Source organism: Sinohyriopsis cumingii, unplaced genomic scaffold, assembly GCF_028554795.1.
Source record: "Sinohyriopsis cumingii isolate HCF-2022 unplaced genomic scaffold, ASM2855479v2 utg000036l, whole genome shotgun sequence".
Taxonomy (NCBI): Eukaryota; Metazoa; Mollusca; class Bivalvia; order Unionida; family Unionidae; genus Sinohyriopsis; species Sinohyriopsis cumingii.
The window spans coordinates 1637262-1657077 of record NW_028315863.1 but is presented as its reverse complement, the minus strand read 5'-3'; the positions used below and the strand labels follow the sequence as shown (position 1 = coordinate 1657077).

Genomic DNA, 19816 nt, shown 5'->3' with positions numbered 1-19816 from the left:
CATTACCTTCTCATCTAAATTCATCATCGTCATTACCTTCTCATCTAAATTCATCATCGTCATTACCTTCTCATCTAAATTCATCTTCGTCATTACCTTCTCATATAAGCAGGCTCTGAGCGGTCTAATAAAACTCATTCACAAGTTTGTTTTGCAAGATTAGAAGTACAAAATCAAAAGAAATAGTACTGCGAAGGATTATCTCGAGTTCTAGATTAAATATAATAATGTATTTAATTTTTATATGGTTTGAAACTTGCATGGATCAGGAAAATAGCGTCTGATGATTCAAAATAGAAAAGCTTGTTTCAATATTCAGTGTCAAATATGAACTGTCTTTCATTTTGAACATATTTTCTTAACTCAGCAAAACGGGATCTCGGTCCCTTGGGAAATAAATATTAGAAGCATTTATTGAAGTAACCAGATCATGAAAATGGTCATTGCTAAATGCTTTATAAAAACACATGGTTTAATCCTTGCATTACAATAACGGAAATCCAATTATAGCTCTAATGCAAAGCATACATTCCTAAATATCGTTGTATATAGCATTGTAAGAAATGAACAAGTATGTAAAGTTAAATATAACACATTGAATGGAAACAATGAACTACTAACTTTAGATGGAAATTAAATTTTTAGCTGTCAATGTAGAACATAATGATTGGCATCAATTATTATTGGAAACATATAAAACAGCAAGTTTTGCAGATCTTAGATGGTTTCAGCTTACAATATTACAATATTATACAGAATATTGACTGCAGTCATATTTCTCAACAGACTTAGAATCATTTGAAATAAACTCTGTTCCTTTTGTTCGTTATTTGCAGAGGCAATATCTCATTTCTCGGGACGTTGACTATCACATAAATAATATATTTTACAAGGGTAAAATATAAGTGATAGTTTTTAATTCATAAAACTAAAAATGATCTTTGGAAGAAAAGACAAAACTCATAATTGCAAAACAGTAAATTTATCAGTGTAGATTTAAAAGAGACAGGCCAAATTTGTGTTAGTTTTATAAGACTGTTGCTTTTAATGTTGACATTTACTAACATCTAACTTTTCAATCCTCCCAAATGAAACAATTGTTTTAAGTCTCTCTACTACTCCCTCGTGTTGTGCATTCCGTGCAGTTTATCCATCACTGATTTTGGATCGTTCACTGCAAACGATTCAGTCTTATTAACTTTCTCTGGCATCTTTTTGTCTCTAATTAGCCATCCTCTATATTTTAATCAAACAGATCGAGCACCCTAAACGTTCTCTAAAATGTAGGCAGTAACAACAACATAAATTCAAACAAAGGTGTGAGCATTGTATTGTACGTAACAGTTTACTGTTAAAACTACTATGCTGACAAGTTCCTTTGACAGATGTTTCTTAACTTCGTTGCCAATAATATGTCACCCCTCTTTAGGGACAATTATCTCTTCCTTGTTTCTCTCGGGTTAAGCAGAAATTGAGCCAAACACTTGCTGTGTGAAATGGCACACGGTGACGGATTAACTAATAGTGAAAGCTACAGTGAACTGTAATTTTCTTGAAAACCTTAACTTCCAAAATTTCGTTTCAAATCATTTCACTTAAAGCTTACATTCATCCTTTAATGTGCATTGTATTGGGGGAGAGGGGCATATGTAAATGAAAGCAAGAGTTTGTGATCACATTATAAAAATAAATCAGCGAACCATAGTTCATCTGATTAAGGGCACAAGATTCCTCTATGTCCAAATTCGCAAACCATACATTGTCTTCCGTTATATTTAGATGCAGGAATGCAAACAAATTATAAATATATAAATAAAACAACATAAAGAAGACATAATTACCTGAGCAGGATGGTAATGTATCTATTCCACCAGTACTGTTGCTGGTCCAGACGTAATGGGTACTCCATCCACACAAGTATTCGAGCTGATTAACGCCCAGCCCCAAAAACACTAATCCTGGACGACATGACAGAGTACAAGTGATTTCTCCGTCTATACCTTTCTGTGTGCACGTCCGATTTGCGTTATTAGGTTCTTTAAGTTCAGGACAAGCTGAAATTCATCATCAAGGTCATCGTTCATTATTATTATTATTATTATTATTATTATTATTATTTATAATCAATGACAAGTGTTCTGAATATGCCATTCATAATGAAATGGTTTGGTTGCTTGTGATCACTGGTAATACAGACTGACAGTAAAATCTATCAACAATTGAAAAGGTATACGATTTAAACTGACGTCTAAAGAAGCTGATAATACGGTGACTTTCACAGGAAACATTAGACATGTGGCGTGTGTGATGAACAACTTACTTGGGCACGGGCTCTCATTGCAAGCGATTGTTTCGTTGCCATTTCCTTTACAGTCCCTGCCAAACTCTCCAGGGAAAGGATTATCACATCTGCGTATTCGTGACCTAGATCCGACACCACAAGATGTTGTGCATGCCGACCAATCCTCCCAAGTACCCCAATTTCCATCAACTGAAAATGTGCGGAAAATGTATTCACTATATATGTATGTATGTATGTATGCATGTATACATGTATGTATGTATGTATGTAAAAAAATATTATTTTTATTATTATTATTGAAAGCAAAGTTGCGCTTATTTAATGCACTTTCCATATGTACATTTATATATATATATAAATATATATAATATATATATATATATATATATATATATATATATATATATATATATATATATATATATCCCTCCCTTCTCTCTCTCTCTCTCTCTCTCTGTGCATATATATATATATATATATATATATATATATATATATATATATATATATATATATATATATATATGCATTTAAAAGAATTATGTTCGGAAATTATTACTGGGTGGTATGTCACATAGTGACCCTTTGTAGCCAGGTAAACATTGACATGTGTACGTGTTTTCCCCATTCTTGCATGAAGACCCTTCGCTGCAACTGTGGTTACGACAGTAGTCTGGAGCCACCTCGCATCTTATCCCAGAGTAACCATTGGTGCATGTGCACTCAAAGCCGTTTGTTGTGCTGGTACATGTATGGTTTCCGCAAGGGTTGTCGATGCAATGATCCAAAGCTGAAATGAAGTATTTTGATATATTGGGCAGGTTCGTAACCCAAATGCAGCAAGGTGTCTACAAACCGAGCAAAGACCTTCTGGCGACTATGAAGAACTAGCTATGCTGTCGTTTCAATCGTGACATCACTGTGCTGCATCACAACACATATTTACTATAGCATTTAAGGTTGCGCTTTTACGAATAGATTCTGGTTTGTATCATCAGATAATGGTAAAGATTAAATATTGTTCTGCAAAAAATAAATAACGATATTAATCTTAGACGTTTAATGTGTTGCCCGCCTTTACCTTTGTTCTTATGAATTTCCTCTCCGAACACGTTTTTTCTTTCCTATCATTAAGTGTTTTTCTAATGCAAAGCAGCTATCACTAACGGAATGATAGGGTTAATTAAATGTTAATTAAATGTTAATTAAATTTTAATTAAATAATTGTAGTGGTATATTGTGTAGCAGTGAATAAGTACATCTGAGGAAAAATCAAACATACCTCTCAGAGGTATAATAGTTTTATCTTTGAAAAGTAACATCTAATCAACTCTCCAATTAAACAAAGCAAAATATTTTTCCCCGCTGAGTAAACGTTTGACGTGTACCCAAAATATGAAGTAGTTCCAGTTATGCCTAATAATTTGCTTGCACACTCACTTTATTTAATACGGTCATTTATATAGAAATGGAAAAATAGTCAAAGGACAGGTTACCTATACATGAGCCAGGAATGTTTACAGATAGTTTAGCAGCAAGGCCAATAAATATGGACATGTCCATAAAAGCCCTATCAAATGTCGCCAGGCAACTGGACATTGGCCACGACCTAGGCGGACCTCTAAATGGCGAAAAGATCAAACCAGAAAGCTGTACGCCTGAAAAAGAAGTCACAAGAAATTTTAACTGAAGTCCTACTTTTTGTTTGCTTTAGTTGCTAGAATGGGTTGGTCACTAATAATATATTTGCCAACAATTTACATAACTACATACTTACAAAAGATACATGCATACATACATACATACATACATACATACATACATACATACATACATACATCCATCCAGCCATACATACATACATACATACATACATACATACATACATATATACATATATACATACATACATACATACATACATACAACCATCCATCCAGCCATACATACATACATGCATACAACATACATACATACATACATACATACATACATACATACATACATACATACATACAATGTGGGTGTGTGAGAAAGCTTGCCGGTAGCTTCTCGTGGGTCGGTGGTTCTTTCTGGGGTTTTTCCGGATTCTTCCTCCACCATTAATACTGGCCACCATGTATAACCTATCTTGTGCTGAAAAATGGCGTTAAAAGCTACAACAACAACAACATACAAACATACATACATACATACATACATACATACATACATACATACATACATGCATATGTGTAACATTGAATAAGTTAAATAATAATTATTTTTAATATACCTTCATCACTTTCTAAGAATACTTTAGTCCTTTCTTCAACAACACTTTTGTTCGACAACGATGGTACTTTTATCTGTACAACACTTTTGTTTCCAATACCAAAGGTGGCCACGCCGTAAGCTGTGTCCAAATGAACATGAATGTAGTTCCACGCGTTGTATGACAGCTGTATGTCGGTAATAACAGTCTTACTGTAAAAGATATGCAACAAGAGATTTTAGTTCTTTCCACAAGTATCATCTTTCAGTCATCTAATACGTAGCGTTCTAACGGGGTCTGGGTGCGCCAGAGGTCTTGAGACGCCAAAACAACTGATAAAAAGTAATCCAAGAAAATCATTTACGAGGTCATCATGAACGCCCCGGGCTCCATTTACTCTTAGTACGCCATGGATTTCATATTACATTTATATAACAAAATCAGTTTTGTGATGATGATGCTCTGTAAAACTAAAACGTTTTAGGGTTGTATAGTACTTGCAGTGGGACCACTAAGGTGGCTTCAGTGGATAGAGTGTCCGCGTCGGATGCAGGAGGTCACAGTTTCGAACCCCGGCCTAGTCATACCAAAGATTTATAAAAATAGTGCTTAAGGTTGAGAGGTTAGTGTTCGGACTGTTCGGCATGGTGTCAGGATATTGTGTATTACCTTATGTGTTCCTACTCGTCAGAAAGGATGGTGAGATAAATATTGACCAGTGGACTGTCGGAATTGTTAAAACAATGAGAGCAATGAGTCGTGTGTGTGTGTGTTTGTGTGTGTGTGTGTGTGTGTGACTTGGATTTTAAACGTAACTTTAAAAAACAATTTCATTCATATCGCTACGATGTCTGCAGTGTAGAAGTTCATACTGATGTCTACCACTAGGCCATCATGCCGCAGACATATAGTATTACGTCCCACCCAGTTACATTATCCTGATACCAGACCGACCAGCCTCAACACTGACCTCTTAATGCTGAGCGCCAAGCGAGGCAGCTGCTTATACTCATTTTTATAAGTGTTTAGTATGTCTCGGCCGGGGTTCGAGCCCAGACCTTTCTCATCTGAGGTGGACGTTCTAACCAGTCAAGCCACTGGGGTGGTGATATATAGGAAAGGAAGGACATCGGCAACATTGCATTGAATGATCCATCCATCCAATAAGGTGCACGGTAGAATGAAAAACGAATTAATCTCAGTTCTGCTACTAAAGAAATAGATCAAATATTAATTATTAACTTTTCAGACGCTATCAGAAATGAAGTATTAAGTAATCAGACACTATCAGAAATGAAGTATTAAGTAATCAGACGCTATCAGAAATGAAGTATTAAGTAATCAGACGCTATCAGAAATGAGTAAATTGCTAAACTAAACTTAGATAAGCGACGGTGGCTGACACTGAAAAGGCAGTGGAACATATTTTGTTACGGTGAATCCATGTATTGTCCTGAATATTTTTTCCTTCTGATTTCCAAAAACAATTGCATTCAGTTTTATATATAGCTTTGATAAACCGTTGTGTTTTTATGTTGTTGGTTTTTGAAAACTAGATAATCTTTCTATATTTGTGCCACACAAAATTAAGTGAATTTCTAGTATGGCCGAATTATCATGCCTTAGAGTATATGAACCGACAAACGCTATGCTTCGTCAACATTTCTTCCATAAATGCTCTTACTTTGCGATTTCCACTGTCACATCTTCGTGTATCCTCAGTGATACCGAGGGATTCCGAGTTTGGTTGATTCTGATAGAAAACGTTTGATTATTATCCATTCTGAGCCAAAATGAGAGTGTATAGTTTTCTGGTTCTTTCGTCATTTCAGCAAGTACCACTGGTTCCATATTCCACCCGAAATGCACATCAAACTCTGAAAACAATTGTGTTGACACTTTTTAGAACACAATACCGTACTTCGATCTTGGATTTTATTACCCTGAGAGATTTAAATTAGGTCTTCAGTTGGGTTGAACTTGAATCTATTGTACGTCATTCTTAATATTAAAGCACAACGCTTAAGTTAAATGTGATATCGATTATCATAATACGATAAGCTTAGGTTAAACGTGATATCGATTATCATAATATGATAAGCTTAGGTTAAACGTGATATCGATTATCATAATAAGAACAAATATCCAGCGATCTGATACATACATACATACATACATACATACATACTAATTGATTACTTATGAGTAGTTACTTGTCAAAGTTGTGGAGAACCTTTACGCGCAAATCTCGGTACAGAATTTTCACAGAATTGTCTGTGTGTTTGTATGTCAAATATGAATCAATGAAATGCACATCAAACTCTGAAAACAACTGTGTTGACACTTTTTAGAACACAATACCGTACTTCGAACTTGGATTTTATTCCCCTGATAGATTTAAATTAGGTCTTCACTTGGTTTGAACTTGAATCTATTGTACGTCATTCTTATTATTATAGCACAACGCTTAGATTAAACGTGATATCGATTATCATAATACGATAATCTTAGCTTAAACGTGATATCGATAATCATAATACAATAAGCTTAGGTTAAACGTGATATCGATTATCATAATACGATAAGCTTAGGTTAAACGTGATATCGATTATCATAATACGATAAGCTTAGGTTAAACGTGATATCGATTATCATAATACTATAAACTTAGGTTAAACACGATATCGATTATCATAATACGATAAGCGTAGGTTAAACGTGATATCGTGACAATACGTCCAAGTTTTAGAGTATTAAATCTAAACCTCAAGTGATTTAATTAAAAACCCATACAAACAATCTGCAGAGATTTTTCTTTTAGTCAGGAGAATGATACGTTTGTTTGATTGGTTTCAAAGCTCTTACGTAGGCCTCAATGCAATTTTGTATTGGATCATCTTTGTCCAACACATTCATCCCATTAATCCTAGTCACACTAATTTTAATTATTTACATATGAATTATAGTAATTGTCATTATTCAAGCATGGACAATATATCATAGGTCACAGTATTTAAAAATTTTCAACATGCAGAGTAACAAATGTATGTATCATCTAAAACATCGAGAAGACTTCGACAAATAGCAATAGTGTATTTAAAAAAAAATATCATTTGTGTTCCCCTTATTCATTAATCTTTTTCATTAAGAACAAATTTCCAGCGATCTGATACATACATACATACATACATACATACATACATACATACTAATTGATTACTTATAAGTAGTTACTTGTCAAAGATGTGGAGAACTTTTACGCGCAAATCTCGGTACAGAATTTTCAGAGAATTGTCTGTGTGTTTGTATGTCAAATATGAATCAATGATATCACTGTCTTAAAATGAATGTAGATTGCTCCTTCAGATTTAAAAATTAATGAGAGATGCAATCGAAGAAAACTGTTAAGACATGTAAGCCAGGAATTGTTGTATACCTACCCTGACAATCTATTTCGAAACGACTGCCAGAGAAGAGAGTTGTCGTTCCTGAGGGGCAAGCCAGACAACTGCGTGAACCATTCTCCGGTTGATAAAATCCACGTAGACATTGGGCACAAGGGGAAATTCCAGAGAATGAATAGCTGCCGGCGGTGCATATGTCTGTAAATAAGTAAAGAATTAAAACAATGTTATTGTCATTGAGAGAATTATACAGTGATTTATTTTTTATTAGGCAATACCAACTTTAGATACAACATTCCATATAAATCTACTTAATCAGAGGGCAAGAAATATAAGCATTATCATTATTAGTCCAAAAGAATAAGGTTGCGAGGCAAGTTCTGCTGGTATATATCAGGTGGATTATACTGCACAAAAGGAACAGAAAGTCCTATCATAGTGTTTTACTGGAGAATGATTGATAATAAGTAACATAATTATTATCAATAACAATAAAAAGCATCAGCATAAAAGATTGAGAATATGAGTTCGTACTCTACGAGATTCGGAAAATGACACCCATCTCCTTGCCAGTAAGAACCGATCTCTATACCATCACCACTATGCACACATCACCAAAAGATGATGGTACGTAGTCGGCGGTATAGGAATCTGTGCGTAGCAAACACACACACACACAAACACACACACACACACACACACACGCGCGCGCGCGCGCGAAATTAATTCTCTAAGTAGTTTTGGTACCTGGAACTATCCAAGGTTTTAAAATTCAGATCATAACAGTGTACTGTTTTATGGCATCGATGTTTGAAGCACTAAATGTGCGAGCATATCCCCCTGGCAATTTATTCTTGTAAAAGAATGTAAGCACTTTGAAAATTTGAAACCATGGGGTTCTACGTTTTAGAAGGCTATATCACTCTGAGGCAAGCAGAGTGAAGTATGTTGTCCCCTTACACGCCACGGTAATTGTACTGTTGGTAGGAACCAAACATGCATCATTCTGGGCACGACTCCAACGCTTCAGCTGTTGATCTATCGCGTCTATTCAATCAACATTCAATGTACGAAATACAATGATGATAACTTTCTTTCTGATGCTTGTGGACTTATTGTCAATTTAAAATTTAGACTGCATATGAATTTTGTTCTAATTCTTACAAACTGTTTCATTGTGTAAACTTCTGGTAATCTCTTGAAGATCGTTTTAAACAAACGCAAATTATTTCTTTCTCTCTCTCTTTCTTTCTCTTTCTCTCTCTCAGACAGACATTATATCCTCCACAAATGTATTCCTCTTTTATCAAATAATGTGAAAATACCATCTACCACGTATGACTTTTTTGTTTACACCAGTTTTGGAAATCAAACTTGGAAAGTTAAAACAATAAAACATGTAGCTAATATCTCTATCACACTGTGCAAAATTAAATGTCATGTTAATTAGTTACCATTAAGTTTCTGACTGCAGTTAAATAAACATAGGTTAAAACCCTAGCATAGCACTTAGAATCAGAATCAAGTTTAGAATGTTAACAATGAAAACAAAGACCGATGTACATGTTTATAGGATTAAATGATCATGTGTGGGCATTTATCGATGTGCAAATTTTACCTAATCACTCACAAAGTAAATGAAGTCAGAAGGACTTTATGTTAACTTTGTGAGTGATTAGGTAAAAATTTACACATCGATAAATACCCAACTATGGGAAGTTACATTGTTTTAACTTATAATGGACGAATTCATTGTGGGGTTCTTAAATTTTGATTGGAAATCACAGGGTGGGTCGTTTTGGCTTGTTGTTATTATTATTGGGGTCTAATGCGTTGATATTGATACAACTTCACATAAAATAACCCCGAAACAGGAAACCAAAAGTAGTCCGCAGAATTTATCGATGTGTAAAAATTCCAGACCAGTATCACAGGACAGTTGACATCCAATCAAATTGTAGAAAACGCGGTTAATTCATGCAAACTGAAATTATTATCACATAAATTCAAGAATAGTGAACTAAGTGTATGGCCAATATCAGCATCCTCACCTTTACAATCTGCAGATATTTTAGCCCCAGTTATAATCGTACTCGTACCGGCTGGGCAAGGAGTGCAGTCCCCTACTGTTTCATTTTCCTGATAAAACCCTATTGGGCATGGTTCGCAGCTTGCCGTATTGATATTGTAGTACTTCCCTGAGGAACACACCTCTGAAATAGTAAATTCATGCAGAAAGTTACATTAGAAAATCTCAAACGCCAGCCACCTTCTCTATCGGGTATGCTTTGTGTTTCAACAAGATGGTAATATATTAGTTACCTCAATAGTATTAACTACCCATTCTCAATAGTTTTAGTTTCTGAGTTGATATGTGTTGATATACAAATTCCTAAAATACGCTGCAATGCAGTTTGGACATTATATGAAACAAAAATGCACTCTTCACCTAGTTCTTCAGGAAATAATTTTTTTCCGCTCAGTGGATAATACTGTTCGAATAGCTATGCTTTCATTTACGTTCCACTTAATAGGTTCTACGATTTGAATAACGATACGTTTCGGTGCGTTCTTTAATGAATCTGCAAGCGGCAAAAGTTGAATTCTGGAATGATTTTAATTGATTTCGACTGATAACTCTGACTTCGTTTATCAAAGTGATCGATAGTGTCATTAAATAAAGTTAATTGTTTGTAATTATTTCCTATGCTAGAATAACGGGTCCATTTTTTTATGCAGTGTTCCAAAGCCTCTGTGTTGTAAAGTACTACTTGACATGCGAGAATGAACACTTTTCTATGGCTTAAAGAGGAAGTAAAAGGTTTATACACAAGTTCTGGTCTAAGGGTGTACATTATCTGTAATCACATCATCTGAGAAGTTATCTTGTCTGTCAAGTCCTGTGATTTCTATATATAAAGAACTTTGAGTAATTGGGCGGATCGCCCAATTACTTGAAATATTCATCAGCTAGGGCCTTTGTATGATTTATAAACGTAGGAATGTAAGGGCAAGTTTCTTCAGTAAAATCAGTGTTATGAAACGACAGTATCATGCAAATGGAAGTACTTGCTAGGTACGATTCCATTTAGGATTTCAAATGAAGCCAACATGTTTCTACGCAAACAAACCTACAACAGCCACAAATGTATGACCAATCCATGCGATTGAAACGCCATTTGCTACTTTTTATTCTTCATACGTACCGCATTTTCCAGTCATCTGGTTTAGGATTCCATCTTCACAACCCGCAAGTTCGCCGAATTCGCTATATTGCAGAGAGCCTTCTCGAAGCTCCAATCCAGGTAAATTGTAATTTCCAGCTAAGATCGCTGTACTAATTCTACTTCCAACGGATTTGGCGATGTTATCATGCTGGTCTAATGCGTCAAAATAAGACATGTTTCCACGATTCCACGGAACTACAATTGAAAAAGCCACCGTCACGGCATTTTCAATCGCCCTGCGTTCTCTCAAAGTGTCATATTCGACGTCACCCTCCTCAATATTATCCCAGTCTGATCCCATATTTATTCTAGCGGATACACGCTTTGAGTGTCTGAAACTGGGTATCGCGAAGCGTCGTCTTCGTCGAGCGACCTGCCCGCACGTAACAGTCACATCATCCGCTTTGCATCCAGTATCTGGATTACATATTGTTATGTTGTAAGCCTGTTCAGTCTGGCGGGTGGCGTTTAAGAAATTCGCTTTTATTTCGTCCAAGGATATGTTGCACGTGTTTGTGAAGTAGAAGAGTTTACTGGGTAGTTGCATGAACTGTGGATAGCGGGTACCTTAAAAATAATCATTGTTATCATCATTATTGATCATGATAATGAAAGGACAACTTTGTTTCTTACACGATGTATCGCCATTAATGTCTGTGTATTTGAACGCAAATTCTTTATGAGAATCCACGCTTCTTTACTTGACTGAAAATGGCTTTTGACTATAAAGTTACATTATTTTCTTTTCAGTAGATTTCCATGTTGGTTTTGATTTGGGCTTTTGGTTATTTAAAAATTAATTTAAAGGTACAGGAAAACTGTGATACATTATTCGCCTCTGTCACACATATACGATTTAAACAAGGAAAATCCATCGGACCTTTCTACATGTTTATGTCATATGTAAAACATGAATGAAACATTTTCACTTTACATACATAAACACATGTAATTTCTATGCACGAGCTATCTATTGAGTAAATTTGCAGTGTACATTTTCCAGTGTCATATAGTACAAACGTTTATGTGCAATATTCATGACATAATCTACAACTCAGAATATGTGTTATATATAGCATATGTATCAGGCTGAACCCATGTGCTTGCATGTGTGGTTCACATATGGTTTATATGTAATCCAGTCATGCTTTAAATGTGTGGCAACTGTGACATTACATACGCATACTGTCACCCTTTTATTCCAATTTTTGTAGAGCCGCATCGGCCTCGAAGGTCCGTCTGTTCTTATGTCGGTCCATATGCTAGGTTAACTTTAACGTTTAAGTTTATAATCACGTATTATTTAAAAACCATTTTATCCTGTCTTTTCGCATTTCGAAATACAACTCACTATATGCCTTTCTTAATCTAGATACATGAATACCCCCCCCCAAAAAAAAAAATCAATGCTAGGGGAGACAACTACAGGCAGACCACGATTAGTCTCGATCCCTGCTTAGTATGCTCAATGCATACTGTCACCTTTTTATTCCAATTTTTGTAGAGCCCGCATCGGCCTAAGCAGGAAACTAGACTAGACCACGATCAGCTTGTTTTCATGGCCTGATAACCAGCCCTTATTATACTTCTTTCTAGATTTACAACAAAGATGTGTTGTTTCTTTTTAAAGCAAATGTAATAGCATTTACGTATGCAGTCAGGCACTGTGGCTGTCGGAACCCAGGTTCCACTGTCAGAGCATAGGAATATTCCTGAGAATTTGGTCTCAACATCGTAGCCTTTCATGCAGGACATCTGGCAGAACGGCCTGTTGTTTATCGTATCATGACACGCTATGGCTCCGTTTTTGGGAGGAAGCAGTTCAGGACACGTGATCACTTTTATGAAAAATAAAATCTTGTTATATCCTTATGAAAAAAACGTAGCAAAAAACTAATGTTAAATGATAACTTATAAAACTTTTTTCGGTCAATACTTGCATTTGTGTTATAAAGGATACAGTTTATCAATGCACTGTTTGTTTCAACAACAACAACAACAACGATAATAATAATTATAATGATAGCAATGTTATTCAATCACAAGGTGAGAAATATTTAATCTTTATCATTGCAAACGCTGACACGTATATTCTTTACTAAGTGTTATAATTAACGAGTCTTTCTTTATGACAATAACCTCATAAAAAATCTAGGACACAATACAATGACCAGGTTGTGTGTTAAAAAAGTCGAAAACAACATAGGCCTTGAACTCAAGCATCTGTACACAACCTATTTATAACTTATAAACAAGACCAACTGAATGTATGCCTTCTAGAAGCTTCTAAGGTCAAAGGGCCATGCCAAATATTTACGTTATCTTAAAGAACACTTTACAATTATGGACAAAAGTTATATATATGCATTTACCCTACTTTGCTAACTGCTTATATTGCGTACTTTTGACTGATTAATGTTCCTTTCTCGAGTACATGAGAGCGGTCATTTAAAACAGCTTTCTGGCTTAGGCTTGATATATTTATCGTATAGCGAGTGAATGACGTTCATGGGTCCTGGGCAAGATCTGAGTCAAGGTAAAGGACTTAAAGCAACCCCATATGGACAATATAAACGTGTCGTTGAGAGATAACATCAGAAATCGAAGGAACTGTCTTACCAACGCATTGAGGATCCGTGCCATTTAACGATTCCCACTTGCCGATACCGTGATCTGTTGAATTAGGTGTGGTTTCGCATGCAATGACTCTGGATCCATTTAATGGATAATTAAATTGGCACCTGTTTTCGCATACTCCACCCCAGCTATAACCGAAAGGACAGGAAAAAATAATGTACTTGTCTTGGAACTGACTTTCGGGTGTACCACACTGAATCTCTGCAATAAAGACGGCATAAGTAGTCACTCACCTCTGTCAGTCTGTCTGTCTGTCTGTCTGTCTGTCTGTCTCTCTCTCTCTCTCTCTCTCTCTATATATATATATATATATGCATGTAGGTGTGTGTGTGCGCGTGTGTTTGGGTGTGTGTGTGCGCGTGTGTTTGTGTGTGTGTGTTTGTGTGTGTGCGCCACGCACGCTGGTTTCAACTAATTTGCTATGATGATAAAGCTAGCGTAAAAAAGTACGCTACTTTCAAGTTTATGTTATATTGTTATCTTGTTATATTTGTAAAAATGTACAGCCCAAGAATATTACAAATCCAACGAAGCAAAACTGCACATATTCTTCATGTGGTCATTGGGCTTTTTCATAGAAATTGATTACAGTGATATTATAACATCTTATACAAACATGACAAGAACAGACAAGTCAAATGCAAGGTGTTGACATAAGACAGAGAATAATTGCTATTAGGTGGCGCTTTTATTCACGTATTTATTGATGTCCTTACAGTGATTAACCATATATATATATATATATATATATATATATATATATATATATATATATATATATATATATATATATATCTTGTTGGGGGTGGCGAGGGGTATGAATGTCGTTGAGCATCAAACCTTTCTTCGGTACTACGTCGCGGATGTGATGGTGCGAATAGGGACTAGTTTTAATCCTTATAAACCCTAAACTTTTTTGTAATACCTTTCACCTCGATATTGACCGAACAGAAGGGAGAGACGTTTCCACTTGGGTCTGTAGCATAGTAACGGGAAGAATAAATCCCAATAGAAATGGTGGTGTTTACAAGTGGACCATCCACCTGTGTGATTGTTACAGTCTCGTTAGAGGAATCAGTGGCTGTAGGTAACGGCCATGTAACGAACGTTGATTTCCGACCCTTGTCAGCATAGTATGTTTGCATTCCTGGGCACGTGATCATTGGTGGCTCTTTGTCTGCAAAAGCAAAAGGAGCATAAAACACATTTCTTTACATAAAGCCATCCTTTATATATTTAAAGTAAAAATACATTGAGATAATTCGAATACAGCTTTTATTTCATCCAAGGCCAAATTAAGATTAATACTAGTAACTGTGTTTGAATTACATTCATCAAACAATTGTTTTTGTAAGGCATATTTCCAACGATAAGACACGGTGCAAGGATGAACTTCAGCTAGGACCTTAAATAAATAATGTTACTGGCACAAAAGTACTATTTGAAAAATGCCAAAGTAGTATACTTTTTGTCAGCGAAAGTATGATTAACTAGTGTTCGTTTTGTAGATAACACCAATATGAAGTAGAGACAACTTTTACAGAGCTTAGCTTATCAAATAAGCCAGCTAAAAATTTAATTTACTATCGTGAAACCTATGCATGAACTTTTCCAGAAGAAACTAGGCGCTACAATGGTCGATTTGAATCGACTTGCACCGTACCAACTGTAAACACCATAAGGATGATTTTAATGAAAAATGATTAAATTTTTGAAGAAAGATATGTGCAACAAGCATTAGAAATTTATGTTCTCTTCAAATTATGTTACGTTCGGTTAAGTGAAGGCATGCCTTCATAAAATGTATTAAATTCACCTGATGTTTGAAAATTAATATATTCATTTATTTGCCCGTCAATGAGAAGGCAGTCAGAAAATGTATATTATTTATCTTTTCTGGTTACAGCTACGTTTTTGAAAAGTATGTACGTATGTATGTATGTATGTATGTATGTATATATGCATGTATGTATGTATGTATGTGTGTGTGTGTGTGTGTGTGTGTGTGTGTGTGTGTGTGTGTACTTGAGCGAATTACATATGTATGTAAGAATATACGTACATGGTTGAATTTGTGCCAACATTATAGCAGTGAATGCAACGTCGGTTGACATGTATTTATCACGCTATTATTGTAGAGATGAAGGCTTCCTTTGAGTGCCACTGGACTTCGTTGTTGCAAAAAATGATTAGAATGCGAGGAATGGCAAATATACTAGTGTCGAAGCACCACGATTGCCTCTTATTTACTCTTCCTCTTTTCTATGTACTATACATCTCTATAATGTTCTCCTCTTCAAACGAGAAATTTCAGAGCCAATAACTTCTTTAAGTTCAGAACGAAACAAAAGAACGGACAGTTCACCAGTTTGTGTGATGGAGCGGTAGGTACCAAAAACCAATATTCTCTTGACCAAGCTGAAGCATTAATGCAGTTCTCTCAAAATCAAATCTGTATAGTCATTTTTATTTATAGATAATCCCAATTTGTTAATATGAAAATGGTTTAGAAAATCGAGTGCATTCTTTCAAGGGAGATCCTAATGTATAAATTAGCCAAGCAAGACTTTTAAATCTATTTAATTATTTCTTTCTATGTTAATATTTATTTTACGAAATGAGAACATTGAATTGGTCCCTGTTATTCATTAAAGAAGCAGATTGATTGCATCATAGCATTGAATGATATATCACATCAACCTTGAGTTTATCTCTTTCTGTCCCGCTGTCTCCTATTTTTGTCCTCTACACTTTAATTTCAACATAAAGACATGCTTTAGATATTAACGTTAGTATTGCATTATTTAGAATTTGTGTTGCATACAGCTTTGTATCAAGTATACTTAAGTAAGACAGGGGACACTGGATTATGCTGAGATCATTTATGGGCCGATCCCAGTGCCAGTGTAATCAAGAAGCATTACAACGTTGAATCTGACAATCTCCTATTATTTACAAGATAAAACTGAATTGATGTGGATTTGTCCATTTACGTGTTTATTGGCTTATTCGTTGGATGCAAACCAGATTAATAGTGTCCTTCGAAATACAGCACTGTCACTGTTTATTGTACCATTCAAACTACAGCGCAGTACAGACTTTAATAAAACACGGATTGCTATAAACTTATGCTAAGCCCGCAGTCTGTAGCTTGTAAATTGTAGTTCAAGATAATAATCATTTGTAAACAACACGTTCACTTAAGTTTGAGCTCACGGCCTAACCTTCTTTAAGGATTTTGAATGTCCTGGAAGTGAACTTGTTTATAATTTGGTCCAACATTCCACTGGAGAAAAAAAATGCGTTTTCCAGAAATTACATTGTGGGTAAGGTCAAGTGAAATTAGTATATATATGACTTATTAAACATTTATTCCTTCCTGTTTAATATCAACCTTTGTGAATCTGTGATCAGAGAGTTCACATATATATCTTTAAGAATTATTTATACAAATTATTCATTGCAATTACAAAGTGCTCCTAGGTGGGACTAAATCATTACTTTGGGATGATTGAAAACTTTTTACAAGACGTTCTCGATTATATCATTGTGACAAATCAGGACAATCAAGTATATTGGAATTCATTCGAAAGATTCTGTACTTTTGGAATTAATCTCGGACATTTAGGATTATTTGCAATTTAATTCACAATAATGTAACTGTCGTTTAAATTTTCACTTCTTGTTCTAGCGAACTAAATTGTTTTATTTTGTGTTATTTTGATTTTAAATTTTATTTGACTGTTGGTTTCACTTTCTTTCTGTTACACAGTTTAAGACCACCTAGTCGTAACATATTTAACATATCATAGTTGCTATATGTGTTTATCTTTCATAGGTTTTGTAAACTTCTATATTAATCTTGCAGTTTTAGTGTTTTTGTCTTACTGTGTCTATTGCAGGTGCACCATACAGGTTGAGCATATTTTCAACCGTAAAAACGGCTTAACCGCAAGTAGTATTAACAACGACTCAACCTTTCGGAGACATTGGGACATACGTCTTATGAATGGGTTTGCGGTTCATTCAGGTGTATCAGCTACAAAATTTGGTGAAAGTACGTACATATTTATTCGAACAAATTATGGCTATGCAAAAACCCCTACTATCCCTAAACGAGTTCTAGTGCAAATATGTATAATTATGTGTTACATACGAATGCTTCTGTTATCGTAGTATCTGATAACCACACTTGTTCCTCTGAGCCACAACTCTACGATTCATATTTCCTACCAATCTTACCTTTGCAGACTGCCTTCTTGCTAACCGTCCATTGTGCAGCGGTATTACACTGGATGACAAAGCCTTCCACCAGTGTGTACCCCTGGTTGCACTTGGGATAGCACGCCGTCGGATAGGAATACGACGATTGCTCCGTACATTCATATGCCCCGCTAGCTATGGGTGGAGGAGGCTGGCACCGTACAGCTGTAACAAATTAAAATCATAAGAAACCATTACATCCTATCTAACCTAGCTAAGGTATGAAGCGGTATGTAAATCATCGTTCATATCATGTGTGGTAACTAAATGGGAGCGGGTAAGTAAAAGAAAACAAGTTCTATCGATATTGACAGTTCTACGGTTTTCCAATCTGATTGTAAAACATTTCATATTGATATTACAGTTGTGTTTTCTTTTCCTTCATCAAAGATCTTAACTTAAATTGTTATATATCTAACCGCACCGGCAACGATGATTCTACGCACCGGCAACGATGATTCTACACACTGGCAACGAAGATTCTACGCACCGACAACGAAGATTCTACGCACTGGCAACGATAATGATATACAGTAGCAACGACAGCTCTACATTCCGTCGATATTAATTCTACGCAAAGGCAAATAATAATTCTACGCACTGCCAACAATAATTATACTCAACCGCAACGATAATTCTGCGCAATGGCATCGAAACACTTGGCTGAACTCTCTGCTTCTCTCTTATAAAGCATTGATAGTTCTGCTGGTGGTAATAGCTAATCGGAATGTTTAAAAGATTCTTAGTGTGAGCACTGAATAATAATAATAATAATAATAATAATAATAATAATAATAATAATATTATTATTGTTATTATTATTATTATTATTATTATTATTATAAAGTCCTGTTGTTAAAAGGTAGACCGAGTTATTACAAAAATAAATATCCCTTGTGATATTTATTTACATATGTAGAAACACATCTATCAAATGCTGATGGAAAACAAGTATCAAACACAATAAGTATTAAGCATTAGTGTACAGAGAGTATCGTGCACACAAATGTAAAAGACTGTGGCTTTTTTCTTTCACACACACAGGTAAATATTATGAGAAGCGTTAATATAATATATGCATATACTTATATAAAATCAATTTTGCCTTAATTTGTCATACAGTTCATGTTTGTGATAAGAAATAATAAAGTTATTGGATGATACTGAGCGTGGTATTGCTATATCACTATCTATGTTAGTATTATTCGTCCATTTACAAAACACATCATTTGTTGAGCATATAAACATTAAACACCCTTGAACATAAATATAGCCTTTCTTTAACGCATTCATTCATAAATGGCATGCCATTCCAATTTTTTATATATTGTCGGTTGTTATCAGCGTAATAGTAATTGCCCCTAGCATAGATCCTTGACATTTTCCACAAGGTACACCTTTTCCTTCAGGTGTGTCAGGTTCATGGTAACATCTGGTGTATTTCCTTTAAAAAAGTACTTGAGAAAATTTAAAGAGCTATTACTGAGATTGTTTACTGGAATCATGATGAAGTAAGTCTATATCTTTCCCAAATTCACCAAATAAAAGTCTTATTGGGTGTACATTACCTAAGGCCTCGTCCAATTGTTTAGTTATTCTAGCAAGAGATGAAGGCATGAACTCTACGTCAAGAAAGCTCGTTCGAGAATCACAAAAAGGTATCTGCAGAACTCTTCATAAGACACAAAGGAATGAAACAGGTCTAACAAATTGCATCTCTCAAGAGGGT

General features: G+C 35.1%; 1 protein-coding gene across 2 annotated transcripts in view; it reads right to left on the bottom strand.

Annotated features, from left to right (window-relative positions):
• LOC149775019 (uncharacterized) overlaps nt 1-19816 on the bottom strand; it is a 75604-nt gene that overhangs the window by 21159 nt on the left and 34629 nt on the right. For both annotated transcript variants that reach the window (XM_089944536.1, XM_089944537.1), the window contains exons 8-20: nt 18067-18252; nt 14750-15001; nt 13807-14025; nt 12837-13025; nt 11167-11754; nt 10012-10173; nt 7997-8158; nt 6241-6433; nt 4578-4768; nt 3799-3960; nt 2862-3092; nt 2321-2491; nt 1842-2054 (exon numbers count right to left, since the gene is read on the bottom strand). In XM_089944536.1, the coding sequence (XP_089800662.1) occupies nt 1842-2054; nt 2321-2491; nt 2862-3092; nt 3799-3960; nt 4578-4768; nt 6241-6433; nt 7997-8158; nt 10012-10173; nt 11167-11754; nt 12837-13025; nt 13807-14025; nt 14750-15001; nt 18067-18252 (2919 nt within the window). The remainder of the gene's footprint in view (nt 1-1841; nt 2055-2320; nt 2492-2861; nt 3093-3798; nt 3961-4577; nt 4769-6240; nt 6434-7996; nt 8159-10011; nt 10174-11166; nt 11755-12836; nt 13026-13806; nt 14026-14749; nt 15002-18066; nt 18253-19816) is intronic.